We start from the raw sequence: 17,397 nt of genomic DNA, 5'->3' as shown, positions 1-17,397 counted from the left end.
CAGCCCAAGGCGGCAGGCTCGGGGAGCTGGAGAACAAACAAAAAAAAAAATAAAAAAGAAAGCGGGGGGCATTTGGCTGAGCCCCCCACAGCACCCCCGGGCCCCCCTGGGAGCTGCCTGCCCTCCCCTTGCCCCTCCGCCCCACAGCCCCTCGGCTCCCCCCGCTCCCCTGGGTGACCCCCACGGAAGGGCAGGGGGTGGCTGCTGCAGGATGCAGGGGGGGGTCCCGGAGGGGGGTTAAGTCCCAAAGGCAGAAATGAGTGAAAAAAAGAAGAAAAAAAAACCCCACACTTTTTAATTTTCTACTTTTTTTTTCCACATCCAGGGTTAATTCAGAATTAAACCTCCCAGATCCCTGTTTGCCAGGAGAGGGGGACACTGCCCTCCCCGGCAGGGGCTCTGGGGACACACAGGGACGTGGTGACAGTGGTGCTGCCCGTGGGCACACAGGTGGATGCCTCGGCTCGGAGGGGGGACCTGACCTCTTCCTCTGCTCCCCTGGTGGGTTTGGGGGGCTTGATAACCCCCGGACATGGGGCTTGTGACAACTGCAGCTGATTTCCTCTGCAGGACACAGTCAGCATCACACGGTCACTGCTGGGGACAGGACTCACGGGGACAAACCCAGCCGTGCAGCCCGGCCACCAGCTCTCCCACCTGCTGCCCGAGCTGGAGGCTTCGGGCTGGGACACTGGGGGTCAGCCCCGGCTGCTTGCAGGGGCTTGGGACACACGTCCGAGGGCAGGATTTGTGCCTCCAGCACCGTGCCTGGCACCAGGACCTCTTCCTGGCAGTGCTGAGAGCGCCCAGCCCCATCCCCAGCCCCCCAAACCGCAGGGATGCTCTTCGTGCTCAAGCAGAGAGGTGCCCCCACGTCCCTGCCCCGAGAAAAGGGAAAACTCCGGGCTCTTTCCCCTCTCCCCAGGGTCAGCTCCAGGCCAGTCCCTTCCTCCTGCAGGAGCTGCCCCATCTCTGGGTCTCTCCAGGCTATGCTTTGCCTCCACGGGGGGGGGGGTTGGCAGGGCTCCTTGGGGGTCTGTGGTTTTCTGCTCCACAGCCCGGGCTACTGGGCACAGGCCACTTTGCAGGGAATCGTCTTTTCAGCTCCACGCGAACGGGAGCTGGAAGGAGAAGGTCTCGGTGGTTTTTCCATTGCGCCTGCCAGGTGGAGACAACTTGGGCTTTTTGGAGCGCAAAGTTGTGCTTGGGCATTCGTCTGCGTGCAGGCAGATAAAGGCGATGGAGGTAGCGTTACAGCCGGCCCCGGGTGCCAGGTAACCGCGGGGGCAGGCACGGAGCAGAGAGGCCCCCTTCTTTCCTCCCGGGGCTCGGTATTCACCTCCCGCAGCCTCTCCCAGGCAGCAGGAGGGATGCTCTGCAGCACTGCCCCGCTTGGGGAAAAATCCCAAAGGGAAGGGGAGCCGGGCTGCGGGTCCCTGCAGCCTGGGGCTGGTGCACGAAGTCCCAGGGTCCTGCCTGGATGCTGAGAGCAGCCCCGGCTTCTCCCAGGGGACCCCAAAGCGAGGAAGAAGCCAGGGCATGGGGTTGGGGGCACTGCCCGGGGAGGAAGGGCTGCAAGCTGCTGGCTGCGAGCCCCCCAGCAGCCGTGGGACGAGGGGAGGCAGGCGGCTGTGGCTCTGCAAGCCCCGTGCTGGAGCATCCCAGCGTGGCCACCAGTGCCACAGCACGGCCGGGTCCTGCCGCCGCCGCCGCGCTCCGCCAGGCTTCCACCGGCGTGGTTTTCATTAGCGTGTTTTCTTTGTCACACCGCGCACAGCCTCGGATCTGGGGAGGGAGGTTGGGGGGGTGTGGGGGGACTGTTCTTTATAAATCCAATTAGTGTTGTTATTCAAATCACTCCGCCTGCCCTGCCGAAATGAGCTGCAGTCAGAGACGTGGCGCACACAAAGCCCTTAACCAGAACCAGACCGAATCCACCGGCGCGGCTTCACGGCGGCAAAAAAACTCCTGGGGGGGAGAGAAGGGATGGGTTGGAAGGGGTTAAAAGCAGGGAAACCTTTTGCTTTTTGGGATGGGGGCCTGACAGCCTTTAACCCTTGAAGGGATGGTGTCTGTGTGGCTGGGGGCTTCCCCTAGGCTCCGGCTCAGCGTGACCAGGAAGGATGGAGAGCTGGGGGCCAGGTGTCAAGATGTGAAGGTGTGAAAGGTGTGAAAATCCCCACGTGAGTGCTCTGCATGTCACCTAACGTCCCCGTGTGGCAGCAGCTGGGTGTGAGGTGTCCCCGTGTCACTCTGTCAAGCTCAGATCCGAGCCGCTCGCCCCTCTCCTGAGAGCATCACCCAAGGTGCGAGGAGCCCCGCGCTGCGCGGAGCTCTGCCCCTGGGCTGCGAGCGATGGGAAGCTGCAGAAAGCAGGGAGCTGCTTGCTGCGGGGCTGAAAATTAGGAAAAGCCACCGAGCGGCCCCACAGCGGGCTGCCTGCTGAGGGGAGAAGCGGGGGATGCCGGAGGATGGATGGAGAGCGATTCGTGGAGCGTGACTGGTGCCAGCGTGATGCGGGGCGGGGGGAGGTGGTCGCGGTGTCACCGCACGTGGTGACAGCGTGGGTGTTTCTGCAGAACTGCTGCCTGATCCCACAGGAGGAGTGAGTGATGCTGGGGGGAGCTGGCTCCTGTAAAACCCCTCGGGATCCACACTGCTGAAGTGCCAGGTTTGGCTCACGTCCCATGGGGTGACCCCTGAGAGGGTTTAAAACACGACCGAGCGCCGGCTTAAAATCAAGGCAGAAACGTGGATGCCAGCCCCAAGGAATGTCAGGAGGACGTGTGTCCGGGCTGTGCCCTGCACGCCGGGATGGAGCAGGCGAATCCCCCTCCGGCAGCACCCCGTGGCAGTGCCCAGGAGCAAGATGTGGGCTGGCAGCTGCCGAGAGAGCACCACGGGGGGGGGGGTTCAAGGTGATGTGACGGGAGATTTCATCAGCTCGCAGTTTTCTACAGGTTTTGCAGTCCCTCTCCGGGGGTCTGGAGCCTGCAGGCTCAGCAAGAAGCAGTTTCAAGGGGGAATTTTTCAGGCTCCGTGGACAGATTTCTGGGAAACCACCAGCCCCGAGGGCAGGGGCAGCCAGGGGCTGGGGTGTTTGGATGCCGGGAGCCCCCCCAGAGCAGGAGCCCCCGTGGGCTGCGGGTTCCTCTCCAGCCACCGGCCCGGGTCTCTGCGCCTGCAACGCCGATGGCAGCTTTCGGCCTGTTTGAACATCCCCGGTGTTTATTTTGGATGCTTCTGCTGGATGAGGTATTACAGGAAACACTAAATGGTTTTATATTTTCCCCCCCGTCTCCTTTGGGTGTAGGAGAAGGCTCTGGTCCAGGACACACGCGCGTCCAACATCCCCTCGTCCCAAAGCGGCACCGGGATGGGGAGCTGCCCTGATGGAGCAGGAGGGGACGGGGCCACGCTGTCCCTTCCCAAAACCCACAGGGTAGGGAGGGCAAGGGGAGAAGGGAAAGCCCTGTGCTGGTGCTGCCATTTGGGGTTTGCCACGCTGAGGTACCCGGGATGCTCCAGCCACCTCCCGACTTCCTGGGTGTTTCTTCTCCCCAGGGCTGCGTGGGGATGGCTGTGCTCCAGGGCTGGAGTGGAAACATGACTTCTCAGGCTTTAATTGAACGTTAAAAAAAATAAATAAAAAATGAGGCAATTACGATGCACTGGTGAGTACACGCTGTGAGTCTCCCCCTGTGTCAGCCACAGAGGATGTGAATTGCGTCGCCTCCAGCTGCCAGCAGCAGCTCTGCAACTAACGCAGGAGAAGGTTGTTGGGATTTTCTGACCTAAATGCCACGTTCTTCTTTGTCCTCCCTTTTCCAGATGATTACCCTCAATAAATAAATAAATAAATAAATAAATGGGGGTCTGGGAAAATATCAGCTGCAATAAGCCCTCAGAATCAGCCTAATCCTGTTGGTTTGGGCACTGAGCATCCTTTTGGGAAGGGCTGTTGCCCGAAGAGGTGATGGCCAGGGAAGGCCAGCGGTGGGATGTCACCGCCACGCTTGTCCCCACAGAGGAGGAATGAGACCAGAGGGCGCTGAGCCTCATGGAGAGCCATCGGGGAGGCCCCCGCAGACCACAGGGGGAACAGACACCCAGCCTGGCCCCAATATTCCCCCCGCACCACCCCCATAGCCCCGGGGCTCTGCCGTCAGCGCCGCGGGCACGGGCACGTCGGGGCCAGGTTCTGGCTGGCCGTGGCTTGGCAGCACCTCCCACGCCTGGCTCGGAAGAAACCCCGCAGCACTGGCTGCTTTGCCCTGCACGCCCCGAGCTGATTTCCAAGGAACTGCTGGGAATCCTGCTTGGCATCGGTCCTTTGGGGCGAAACCATGGGGCTTTCCCCGGAGCACACCGGGCCGGGGTGGAGGTGGGCACGTGAGGGATGTGCGGAGCTGCATCCCTGCCGCTCTCGGGGTTGCCGTGGCCCTCCTGGGGCTGTAATCCCACTGGAGCCAATTTGGGGCTTTCTGGCCTTATTTTGGCAAGGGGCCTGAGTGTTTCGCATGGGGGGGAGGCTGAGGGCAGGAGCCAGCCCAGCCCTGTGGACGTGCGGGGCTCCACAGCCCCGACTTTCTGCAGCCAGGCAGAACAACAATGCGAGCCCGCGCGGACATAATGGCCAGGGTTTGCTTGAGATACAAAGGCGCAGGGCTTTCACATGAGGTAATACTGATAAGTTACGCTCTCATTCACCGCTCCGCCTGCCAGCCGGCAGCGGGGCCACTGTTCCCCGCTCGCCTTCGCCAGGACGTGCCCGGCCGCAGCGCCCCGCCGCGGAGCCGTGTCCCTGCCTGCGCCCCAGCATGCCAGGACCCGGAGATTTATTGTCCGAAACTGCTCTGAGCATCCCTGGGAGGCTCTGTCCTGCTGCTGGCTCTGGGGAGTGGGATGAAGGGCTGGGTTTTGGAGGGGTTTGGCCGCAGGTAAGCAGGGAGGATTGCTGAGGATGAGGCTTGATGACATCCAGGAGGCAAGGCCAGGAGACCCCAACCCTGCTTCTTCATCATCCAACCAACCCCGGCATCTCTTTCCTCTCTGTCCCCTTCAACTCTTTCTCAGCTCTGGCCCTCCTGGCTGGGGTTGGGGTCTCCATGGATAAACACAGCCAAAGCAGCCCTGTCCCCTGCCTGGGGGGAGCTGCCGGCATTCCTGCAGGCGCTGCTTTGTCTGGAGGAGATGGGAACCCACCAGTCCTGATCTTTGGCGGTGGATTTCCCAACCAGAGGTATGGAGGGCTCGGGAGAAGACTGGAGAAGCTGAAGGACAGGTGGGGCAAGACCACACTGGTTGTGACACAGCTAGCAGATGGGTATCTATCAAGGAGAGAGATGTTTTTTAGCTTATTTACGACAATAAATCTGTCTCACTCCCCTCTATCCCTCCGGCTTGTGTCCTCAGGCCAAGAAGCCAGGCGGCTCCCTGCGGCCTGAGCAATGGCAAAGCGATGAGGGTCTGCCTGAACCGGGGTGCTGCTGCGATCGAGGCATTTCCAGGGGTGCTCAGACACTCCGGCACAAACCCATGGCCCCTCTCCGTACGGGTGGGCTGCAGGAAGCAGGCGGAGGTGCCCGAGGAACTGCTCGGCTCCCACCCAGTGCTCCCCTCCTTGAGTCACCCCGGGGTGGCTCCATCCCCTCGGCCAGTCACTCCTGATTAACGCTGAGGCAAACGAGCACGGGGCGGGCCTTTGCTCCTCGCCGAAACCGCAAGAGGCAGAGGAGCCAAAGCCTTCGTAAGCCGATGAGCCACGCGGCGAGGCCGAGGTGCTGCAACACGTTCCTGCCTCGAATGTTGGTAGCAGCCACCAGTAAGCGCCCAGGGGGAAGATGGTGAGATAACGCTGCGCTGTGGGAAAGCAAGCCGGGACACTGGGCTGGGCCTGCTGCTACAGGACCCCAGGGAATGAGAGCGCAGGGGAAAAATCTGCCCTTTGAGGAAGCCCGTGAGGCACCACGGAGGGTCGTGGGATGGCGGCGAGGTGAGTGCTCCTCTCTGCTTGATAGTCATGGACGGCAGATAAAGGATGGAAGCAGCCAGCCCTTCCCTGCGAGGGGCTGCGTCTGGGGGCATCCCAGGCTGCTGCCATGTGTGCCCTTGTTGGAAGTGCACAAAGGAAGGGCGCTGCCTACCCTTGGGGCACCAGGGGGGTGGCACGCCTTTGCTGTCCCTCTCATCCTCCTGGGCCAGTGATGGAGCAGAGCTAAAGGGGCACAAGTGCAGGCTCTGCCCCATGCACCAGACCCGTTTCCAGGCCCTGCTGGGCTCACAGCCCCTTGTGCAACAAGGGCACAGCTGGAGGCAGGAGGCGGGGATGATGGAGGTGTCCAAGCCGTGTCCCTCTTGCCACACATGATATCACCGCGAAACCGCAGGCCCCCGTGCCGGCAGCGCTGCTGACAAACATCGAGTGCCCCCGCTTCCCCCCCCCCCCCCCCCAGCTCCTTCGCCTCCTGTGGAAGGAACGGGGCAGCTGCTGGTGCCACCTGGTGCAGCAGGGAGCCCGGCCAAGCTGCGGGCTTGGCTCTGTCCCCACGGGGGTGAAGAGGAGCAGAGACACGGAGTGACTCAGCGGCACGCAGGGGAGCTGCCTGCTCCCACCTGGCTTCACAGCGAGGGGGGCAGCGGGGCTGGGGGCTCTTGGGTCCCCCCACTCCATGTCCTGCTCATCCAAAAGGGCAAGCAGACCGAAGGGCCTGCCCTGCACAGCTGGGGACACGCTGCTGCCACGCCGTTAGCAGAACACATGGCAATCGCTTTGGTTTGGCAGCGGTCTGAAGAGCAGGAGGAAAGGGGAGAGCACTGAAAGGGGGATCCCGTATCGCTGTGCTCCCCCCAGGGCCAGCTCCAGCCGGGAACTACGTCTGCTCTCCAGCACCTGGGGGGACCAGCTGCTGCACACTGGTGGCTCTGCTCATGCAGAGGGGGGACACTCGTTTATTTGCCATGCGGTGGCTGCATGCCCAGTACGGGGGCTTGCTGCCTCCCAGCTGTGCTGGGGCAGAGCTGAGTCTCTGGTCCTTCTGAGTGGGATGCTGCCTTTGCTGGTGGCATCCCAGCACGCGAGGAGATGTGACAGTTGTGACAGTCCTACTGAAGGTGTGTCTCTGCCTGTCTCCTGTGGTCCCCACAGCAAAAGCCCTCTGCTTTTGGGCACTCCCTTGACCAACTCAATGGCAGGACACAGAGCAATCTGTGTCTGCGTGGCTGCCGTGGGGGCTTCCTCTTGAGCAGCTCCACCTCAGCGGTACCACCACGGCTTCGTGGGGCTCAGCATGCTGTGAGCAGGGCCTTGGGGGCGGTGTATCTGCAGGAGGAGTGGGACCGGCACTCCTGGGTTGTGCATTGCAATTGGCCTCTAGAGGGGACCAATGCCAGGTGCTGTGGGCACCAGTTGTCCCCTTCCCAAGTGAAGGAGCAGCACGGCCTGCTCAGACCAAGGTTCCTGCTGAAGAAAAGACAGAGCAGAGCCTTTCTACATCAGCCCCTGCTTGCAGCCACGCTTGAGGTCCCTTTGGACCTCCCTGTGTGTGCTCTGAGGGGCTGCTCCAGGCAGACAGCTCAAACAGCAGGCACTTGGGGTGCCAGTCTTGCTCGGAAAGACTGGTTTCTCTCCAGATTTTCATCGGACTGCAGTTCTCTAGCAAGCCTGATGTGATTTTCAGGTAACAACAGGATGACCGAACCACCTCTTCCCAGTCAGGGAGACCCTGGCTCTCCCTCTGCTACAAAACCCTGTAGCATCTGGAAGAGGAGGGAAGCGAATGAGCTCCTGGCCTCATCCTTTAAGTGCTTATCCTTGAAGTGCTGCTCCTGCCCTCGTCCTTTAAGTGCTGTCCCCCCCAGTGCGAAGCTCTGCCCCATCCCGGTGAGGTGCCCGTTTGCTTGGGTGCTGTGGTGCCGCGGGGCTGGGGGGCTCTGTAGGACACTGGGGGCACAAAGGAGGTGTGGGGAGCTGGGATCGGCTTCTCCTCACAGATAAATAGTGACGGGGCTACAGGGAATGGCCTCGAGTTGTGTTAGGGGGGGGTCAGCTTGGAAACGAGGAGAAATTTAATGTCAGAAAGAGCGGTTGGGCACTGAGATGGGTTGCCCGGGGAGCTGGTGGTGGCGTTGCCGACAGTTGGGGCGCTTCAGGAACGGTTGGACGCGGTGCTTGGGGACACGTTTAGAGCGGGTGACACCGGCATGAGGGGGGCAGTTGGACCAAACGCTCTGTGAGGCATCCTAAGGCCCTATTCACCCGGCCGCTTCGCTGGGCGAGGCCTTGTGAGCCGCGCCGCGGCCCGTAGGCCGCCTCCGACCCGGAAGAGGACGGCGGGGGAGGGAAAGGGAGGGAGGGGGGGGCGGGCGTCGGGACATTTAAACGGCGCGGAGCGGCCGGTGAGTGCCGGGAGCGGGCGGGGGGCTCGGGACGGGACCCCCCTCCTCACCCCGAGGGGCTGGGCACGGAGAAGGGGCCGGAGCCGCTTCCCTGGGGGCTGTCGGGTGCTGCGAGCCCGGTGGCGGCGCCGTCCCGGCCGCCCCCCCCCTCCTCAGGTGGCTCCCTCAGGGGTGCGGGGCCTGGCCCTTAAGGGGGGGGCAGGGCCCTCAGGAGCCCCCCACCAGGTTTTTGGGGAGATGTGGGGATGGGGTCACCGTGGAGGGGCTCCTGGGGCTCCACAGCCAGCCTGGAGCCCCCCTGCTGCCCCTATGGGTGCTCCTCACCCCCCCCTCTGCCCTTCCTCCCTGCCCTGGGGAAGCAAATAGCCCAAGTGTGATGTGCAGGGGGTGACCCCCCCCCTTCCCCCTTTATTTTTATGTCTGTGCTCCATTTACGTGGCTAACGCTGCGGAGGCGAGAGGCAGGTGTTTGCTCTTTGGTGGTAGATAAAGGTGGCAAAGTGCTGTCCGCCCCAGCCCGTGTTTGTGGAGCAGGCTCGCGGGCCCTCGTCAATGTTATCTGCCTCTGCTCGGCTGGCAGCTGGCGAAGGTGACGTTAGAAAGAGGGCCCGCTGGAGACCTCCCCGCGCGAGGGTTTTGTAACAGCAGGTCAGTCTCTGAGAAGAGTTTAGCTATTGGCCAGCGCCGATGGAAAATCTTAGGAGCGAGAAGCGCAAACCACACAAAGAATTTTTCCTATTGATTCAGGGATTTTTAATTTCTGCTTTGTATTGTGAAGTCTATTCACATCCGTGCTCAATTACTTCAGCAAATCAAGGTGTAACACGCGCTGCTTTGCTGGAAGGGCCAGAGCAGGCAGCGAGGAGGAGGAGGAGGCAGCTCCACAACCCTTCATCTCCTCCAGGTGCCCTGTTCCCAGGCAGTGTGTGTCCACAAGAGACTGCGTGGGGGCTCGTCCTCCATGCAACTGCAGCAAAAGGGAGCTGAGAGCTGGCTGAGGGCGAAGAAAAATTCCACCATGGTGGGAGTAGGGAAGGGAACATAAATTTCTCTTCTCCTGAACTCTGCGTTCTGTCCTGCCAACGCTCCTGTGCTTGGAGAAGTGAAGAAAGAAAGGTTTCATGGGCAATGTCCTTTAGTTGAGCTCTGAGCCCGGTGCCTTTCAGTTTTGGCATAGAAAAGGTGATAGCACGGCCTCGAAGTTCTCACCATAACAGCTGGGGTGAAATTCAGCTGTTCGGCTTCAAACGTGCCTCAAAGGGAAAAAGGCATTTTTATGGAGCCCTGCAGGAGACAACATTGCCCTGGTGTACATTAACCGCGTATTTTATATTCCTCTTTGGTGTTAGATACAGCAGAGATCATTGATATGTCCTATCCGCGCTTATAATTTACATTAATAGGAGCTGAGGACAATTTACTAGGTTGTTTCACTCCAAAAGCTTAAAAGCTAAAGCAGCTCAAAGGGGATTGAAAGCCCGATCTACTTAAGCTCCGTACTCATGCTGCAAAGGTGGAGGGCATAACATCCCCTGCAGAAACGGGAGCCAGTGTGTCGCTGAGAATCACTAAGAATTACGGGCTCTTGCAAGGTCCTTAGTGGTGTGAGGGAGTTTAGTTTATACCAGTCACAGGGGGAACAAGTTTTTGGCAAGAAAGACAGGCTGAAATGGTCAGTGTTGGTTTTCGGAGCACATGTTCTGTATAATCCACTAGAGTTCCCCACTGTGCAGGTGAGCTAACAAGCGATACCTGATTTTTACCGCAACCTGTAGGTACCTCAGCGAGGCTGCAGTTATTTTCGAAGGTTTCAAGTTGGACGTGACAAGGTTTTAGTTCTGATAACCACAGCACTGGCACGTCTGGCAGTCTGTCTGTTACTCCCTTAATTTAGCTGGGCCGTTGAAAGGCAAGGACGGGAGGATTAAAGGAATCAGTCATATTTGGGGTGTCAGCACTGGGACAAAAGTCTCCGTTTTGTGAGGCTTGTGGGCAGCTATGGCTTGCAGGCTGTGGACACTCGGTTACCAACAGTGGTTTGGTACAGGGCAGGTGTTGGCTGCAGCGTGAAACCCCATCCCCCCAGCGGAGCAGTTTATCACCCTGTGGGATTTCTGTGAAGGCCAACACATTCTCACTCACTAAACATTTGCCTCTTATAGCGTAGGCAATTATTTGTCATTCTGTTTCGAGAAAATGACCCTTCTTTTCCCCTGTGTTTGTTTGTAACTCTGAAGTCTGACCCTTTGCTGCGCTATGGATCCTCAGGGGCACGTGCGAAGTGCTTCTGCCCAAGGTGCCAAGGAAGGAGTAAGCAAGCCCGCCGTGCCGCAGAAGAATGCGTACGCTCGGCTCGTGCAGAAGCACCACAGCGGCCGATTCCGGTCCTACATGAATCACGTCGCGCAGAAAATGCAGCTGGAAGACGGCACCTGCAACGACCTCAGCTTGGACCTGGACCCACCCCTGAGGAGAGGACTGGCGAAGGAGAACATGACCAGGAACGGGTTGAAAGCGCACAGCTATTCACCAGGCAGAGCGCCTCACCTGGAACAGCCCGTGCCTGGGGGATTGGAGAACGAGAAATCCGTCCTCAACAGGTGTTCTCATCGAAAAAATGCCAATGTTAACCTAGAAGGAGACTTGGAGGCGGAGGAAGACTACAACGTGCACCAGCGTGGAGCTGCAGGTGATTTGTTAAACGCGAGTGATGCCCCGGGTGGGAGAGCATTGACCGGCCCGAGGCACGGCGCAGCTCTGCAGAGGTCATCTGGTTCTGACGAGAAGGATGAGGAGGACACGTGGAGAAAGAAACACAAGAAACGAGGCAGGTGTCCTGCCAACACGGACCCGGCAGCTGGGCACTCAGTGACTGAGCAGTTTGGCGGGGATGTGCTGGCAGCAAATGCCAGGAAAAGCAGTCACTTGTCTGCAGGCCACGTCCACGGTGAGTTCGATCTAATGACCTGCTTGGTCCGTGTGCTGCAATTACCCTGGAATTGAATGTGATGGGTTAGTCATGAGGGAGTTAACGCGAGCCGGTTCTGCTCTGTCCGAGTTAGTCAGCCCTTAGTTACCTGGGGGTGGCTTCGTCCTGCTTTACAAGTAAGCCATGCTGCATGTACAAATGGCTTCGTGTGGAGCCAGCCTGGTGCTGGCAGGGCCTGGTCCCCTGGCACAGGCTCTGTGAATGTGGCTGTGCTGCTTCCAGGACCAGCGCAGGACTAGGAGAGCCCAATTTCTGCGGGGCAGGGTCCAAATTAATAGGGCTGCTGGATCTGAGCTGGCTCAAGGCGAAGTCACAGTTCCCTCTGCATCGCTTCGTTGGATCTGGAGTGCTGCTTAGCCTCTGTAGAGCGTCCAAGCCTGTCTAATACTCAGGGGCTAAGATGTCTGTATAATATCTAATTCCTGATACAGGGTGTTGACTCTAGTAAATTTTACTGGTAGTAACAAAGAGAATACATCTTGCAGTCGTACAGCGAGTGCCTCTTAAATGCAACGGTCAGGGCAAAAAGCCAACTTACAGAGATAAAATTCTTTATTAAAAAAAAATTCACAGCATTTACAAGCAGCCGAAGCCAGGCAGTTTAAATTTGATCTCCTGATGTAATGGGTTAAAACTTCCTCTGAATGATATTTATGGTGAAATACTTGAAATAGCCTGATCTTATGAACTACTACTGGAGGAACTCATAAATGTCACTGCATTAAATTCTCTGTAACAAGTAGAAGAGATCAATTTCTCAGCTGGGTATGAGGGGCCCGAGGTCTATCACAACGTTTGGGTTTGAAATCAAGTAAATGTTTAACTGAATCACTGGCAAATCTGTGCCCTATCAGTCAGGAGTGGCAAGTAATACGCTTTTTACAGGGCTTGCTGTATTTTTGGAGGCTGTGACAGCAGAATTATGTGCTAGATTATGTGCTAAAGTTGGTAAAGTTTCATGAGTTCTTTCAAGACGGATCATAATTAGACACTTAACACAAGCAGATTGCTGACATTTATGGAAGAGCCTCATTTTTGGGAGGGTTTTTCTGGTATGTCTCATGGTAACAATTCTGTGCTTGTTACGTTGGCTGGTGTACGGGACTCAACTGCCTTTTACCCTGCTGCGAACTAGTAGAGACTTACTTTTGGAGAGTAAGGAAGAGCAGCTAACAAGTTCCATGCCAATGTTAGTTAGGACTGGTTAGTTTGTTGGTGTGAGGTGCTGCACTTCTCAGAAATTGAATTTGACACTGTGCCAGCTAATTGCATGGGTACGGCCGGTGGCCTGAGGTGCGGTCCCAGAGCTGTCCGAGCTGATCTAAATCAGGGCTGCTGTGGGTCCAGGCTGCCCTTCCTTCCATTCTCTTCCCTCTGCTGGTTCAGGGAATCAAAGCCAGCAGAAAACGACCTGCCAGGAGAAAAGTAAATAGCTTCTGCTGTGAAGCTCGCATGCTGGTGGCACGGGCTGTCACTTCTTTGGGAAGGCGTGACCTGATGGCACCTTGCCTGGAGTATCCTCCTGATGGAAAGGGTCTGGGCACCGCTGTCCAGCTGTTACACCACTGTGAGAGCTGTGTGCTGCAGCCACTCCGTGCTAGATGGACGGGCTGCTCCCTGGAGACAGCCTTGCTTTAGGTGCTGCAGCTTTGAGAAGTGTCCTAAGGCTCGTTTGGTTTTCTTGGTTCCTCACCCAAAGTCAAGCCTGGCCCCTGGAGAGGGCATCAGGTCCTCCTGGAGCAAATGCAGGGCTTGTGTCCAACGTATCACCAGATGTTGAGGCACTAATCCTTGGTGAGGATTTCTGCAGGAATACATGCATTGTAAATCTCACCAGCCACAAGGTTTTGTATTTTTAGTGTCCTCGCCACCCTGAAGGATCAAAGTAAACTGGTAAACCAGTGTTTTAGAATCTGAAAGTTGGCCCGAATCAAGAAGTGTATTCAATGGGACATGTCTTTCATGGATTCATTCTGTTCAGAGCAAACTTTGGTGGTTTGTGCATTATTTTCTGTGATTCTTTGAAGCTGCTTTATTAATTTCTATCTTTCTGCTGTGAGAGAAGTGATGTGATCAACCCTTCCTACCCCTCCGGTATTAAGAAAACAAAAACACCTGTCTAAAGAGGAGAAGCATAAAAAAAAAGTGGATCAGAAAGGCTGCCCACCACAAGTGGAGGAATCCGAAGTCTTAAGAAAATTCTTTTGTAAATCAAAAGTCCAGAAGACTTACAGCTGTAACAAAGAAAATGATAGTCGTCTACATGGATTTTCATCTAAAATAAAAGTACCCTGGCTTTCCGAAGTCAGCACCTGCAGTTCCCTCCTGCTTTTCTGGGAGTGAGGTTTACAACCCCTTTGAAAAGCAGCTATTTAGAAACTTGGTGTGGAGACCGAGAGCAGAAAATGTTGGCCATCGTGTGTTTGACCTCCCAGGTGGAAAACTCACACTGCGGGGAAGATTATTGGGAAATTATTTGCTTAAGTGACACCCTTCCTTTTCTTTTCCTTGCGTGCCTCCCGAGCCACCCTCCTGTGTAAGTTGAGACTGGTCACACTCCAGAACACTTGCAGGGGCATGAAAACAGTTTCCTGGGGAGGAAAGAAAGAGGAAAAAATAGATGTAATTTGATTCGGACAGATGTCTTTTCTGCTCAGTGTGAGTATATTTTAGTACTCCCGTTGAAGTGAAATAAAGGTTTAATGCAGGCGTTTAAGTAGAGGATCTCACACATCACAGTGCCAGATTAATATTTTCCCACTTCAAAGCTCATCTGTTTCTCTTGATGCCGATATAAGTCATATTCCTTTGCAGAGGCAGGTGTCTGGTTTGATCAGTTTAAATCAAGGCTTGTGAAACTCTGGGGGCAAGAATTGCTTCTGTCACAGCAGCGAGGCGTGTCACCTTTTCAGCGGTGACATTTCCTCACAAATTAACTCTGCTGGGCTGTAGTAGGCTTACCAAAAGGCTCTTTGAGCTAATCTCAAAGCCAAGCATCCCTCTTTAGATTGCTTTGTTTCATTGTCCTCTTCTTAACAGCTCTTCAGTTCGGGTTTAGCCGTGGCCTAAAACTGAAAGCGCTAAAATTTAAGGAGGAGAAGAGCTGAAAAACCCCTTTGAGTGCTCTGTAGAAGGCTTCAGGCAGCGAGGAGCAGGTCCCTGTTGATGTCCTTCCAGTGGTGCAGCAGTTCCTGCGGCCCCGGGGGCAAGCAGAGAGGTTTGTGCAGCCCAGCAAGTGTCAGGGACCCTGGAGCTCGCTGCTGGCCATGTCCCTGCTAATTCCAACACCTTGTCTTATTTGGGGGAAAACCCTGAGGTATAAACTGGTTAGAGTTGCTCTCTGGGTCTCCCAGAGGGAGTTTGCCTTGTTTACGATCCCCCTGGTGCTTTTCTCTGCTCACCCAGAAGCGAAGCCCACGAGTGCCTCTGGAGGGCTGCTTTGCAGGAGGAGCTAATTTGAAATTGCACTTGGTTTTATTCCCTATTGTGATTGCTGTTGTCATTCCGCACTGTAAGGTCCCCAGCCCTGTCTTGGAGGACAGAAATAATTCTTCTGCAGCAGGTAATTAGGAGGCTGACCATGGCAGTCCCTCCTGGCGTTGCAGACAGTGCCTGTTTTTACAGGGTGCTGCTCTGTCAGCCGCTCATCCGGCTGTCCTGACATATCGCCCTTAAAAAGTAATGAATGGTGGGGGAAAAGGCTGACTTGGGAACTCTGGCTTTGGGTGAACTTGAGGAGCAACATGCTTAAAACTTGCAAATAGCCCTGTCCTGGAGGGAGCTGTAATTAGCAAATGGAACCTGCCACTTATCAGCGAGGATGCTTCGTCACAGCAGGCTGAAACATCCTGTTACTCATGAGGCTGGCTCCTTCTGCACCAGGCCTGCTGTTTTTTCTTCAAATCACTCTTTTCCTCCACCTCGTCTGGTGCTCAGGAGGTGGTTTCCCAGCTGTGGAGCTGGGATGCAGGCTTAGAGAAGCGTCATCTGGCTTTGTGCAGTTGTGTGTCCTCAGGATGTGCTGCATAGCTCCTACTGGCGTGTGTGTGTGTGTATTTGTGTACGGGTCTCCTATAATTGCTGTAAGATGTTGCATTTCTCAGAGCTGCCTGAAAACAAAGCATACCAGAGGCTTTGTAAAAATCCCAAAATAACTTTGTGGGGTGAAGCAAGAAATGCAGATTGAAGCAACACACTAAAATGCATGTGGGCAACCCTGCGCCTCGCTTTCTTCTCTGTTCGGAGAAATTCAGGATCTGTCCTCTCCTATATGGCCAATTTATTTTTCCTTGGTTAAGAGATGTCTCTGCTGTGACAGCATGCCCCTTGCCTGCTTTCCTGCCTGTAGGGTTTTCAGAAGAAAGTCCTGCTGAGCTCCTCCTGGCTTTGTAGTTTTTAAGCTTCTGTACCAAGAGCTAAACTTTGCTCTTCTGTTGGAGCTTTTCCACCTCTCCCTGCCCCAGCTCCCTGGCGTTGTGCAGAGATTTAGGGGAGGTTGTCACCATCTGGATTGCCCAAAGAGTTTTGCATCGGGAGCTCTGGGTTTGAACCACCCTTGTCTGAAAGGTGGCACAGCGGTGGAGCTCACCTGGGGTTCACTGTAGGGGATCAGCAGTCTGCCTTGCTGCATATAGGCACAGATCGCAGCTCCAACCTCTGCGAGCATAATTGCTGTGAAGCCTCCTGTTCTGAAGTTTCTTAAACCATAACGAAGCAGAAAATCAGTCAAAAGCATCACTTTAAATTGTGATGCTTATAGATTTTCATCTCATGCAATTTCCCTGCTAGTTTTTTCCCTCGGTCTCCAATCCTTTAGGGTCTTTGGGTGTTAAAATTTCCCTAACAAAAAGTTCCCTTAACAGAACGTCTTTCATGAAGTCCTCTGGGTTGTTTTCTGTTTTTTTGATCAAAGGCTCTAAGGGTTTTCCCACTTCAATCCGGCATTAGTCATCAAAATCTCTTTTCAGACAGACCACTGCCTGATGTTCCTGTCATAAAAGAGCTCAAAACCCCCCTTTTCCTTGAGGACAGAAGCGCTGACTCTTTCTGCAGCATCTGTCTGTCACATGCCGGTGGTTGAGATTTGTAGGGCTGCTAAGTGAAACTTCGTCTGAAATACCTGTGATGCATCATGTTGTTGGTGAGTCCTTTAGAACAAGCCCTGTTTTAGTAGGGGCAGGAAGGCTGCGGCCGCTTTCTGAGTACATGGGGAACGCTGCTGACAGTCTGCTGGTCTGCTGGAAAAATCCCCAAAAAAACACACCAAAAATCAAGTGTCTGTGTAAGAGAAGTGCCCTCTGAAGGTGGATGCAGGGGGATTTTTGGGAATGCCATCCCCTGACCACGCTCATTTTCAAAGGATGTCAGGAGCTGCAAGAGCTGAGAGGGGGGCGGCTGTTGGTGCTGAAAGCTGGGGTGGGACAGGGCGCTGGTGCTCCTTTGAAGGCTGATCGCTCTGAAATGAGTTCAGATTTTTCAGATACACCGTCTCCAGCTGTACCTGCTGCCGTCCTCCTTGGGAAGAAGACCCCCACCGACCGCCAGGTAGCCTCCTGCAGCTGCCCTCACAAAAAGCTTTGATGTAGTGGAGGCACCTTGCCCGTCTGTCAGCGTCAGCAGCCCCCCGAGAGGGAACAGCCAGCTCCTGGGTCACGGCATGCTTTGTCTGAGACCGTGCAAGATTCCTGTGGCCCCTTCTGATTTACTGTTTGTCTGACGCTTGGCATTTATTTGCCCGGTCTGTGATATTTAACCAGCTTGGGCAGCTTCCACAGAGGAGTGTCTCTGGCAAGCAGGCTGGTGTTTAGCGTCGTAGCTTGAAAAAAAAAACAACGATTGTTGCTGTTGGATGGAGTTGTTGTGTTTGTGGCTGCAACTCTGACATTTGCAAGGTTCAGCACAGGTGAAGGAAATGTCTTGGAATGGCTTTCCTGCAGGCTCGATGGGCACAGCTGATCAAGAAATACCGGGCTTAATAAGATGCCAAAATCCCAGGGCTTTTGTCTTGCCATC

The 17,397-nt window shown here is 55.8% G+C and overlaps 1 protein-coding gene across 3 annotated transcripts in view; it reads left to right on the top strand.

The window, feature by feature from the left end:
* Nucleotides 1–8,249: 8,249 nt before the first annotated feature.
* Nucleotides 8,250–17,397, top strand: part of DIS3L2 (DIS3 like 3'-5' exoribonuclease 2) — a 188,083-nt gene continuing 178,935 nt past the window's right edge. The window contains exons 1-2 of one of the 3 annotated variants that reach the window (XM_027464181.3): nucleotides 8,250–8,397; nucleotides 10,634–11,343. In XM_027464181.3, coding sequence (XP_027319982.3) covers nucleotides 10,653–11,343 — 691 coding nt within the window. In that variant the 5' untranslated portion in view covers nucleotides 8,250–8,397; nucleotides 10,634–10,652. Of the gene's footprint in view, nucleotides 8,398–10,633; nucleotides 11,344–17,397 lie in introns of those variants that run through there. The other 2 variants (XM_027464182.3, XM_013102318.5) reach the window with 2 other exon arrangements.

This window comes from Anas platyrhynchos, chromosome 9 (assembly GCF_047663525.1).
Source record: "Anas platyrhynchos isolate ZD024472 breed Pekin duck chromosome 9, IASCAAS_PekinDuck_T2T, whole genome shotgun sequence".
Classification (NCBI taxonomy): Eukaryota; Metazoa; Chordata; class Aves; order Anseriformes; family Anatidae; genus Anas; species Anas platyrhynchos.
This window is presented reverse-complemented; position numbering and strand designations above follow the sequence as displayed.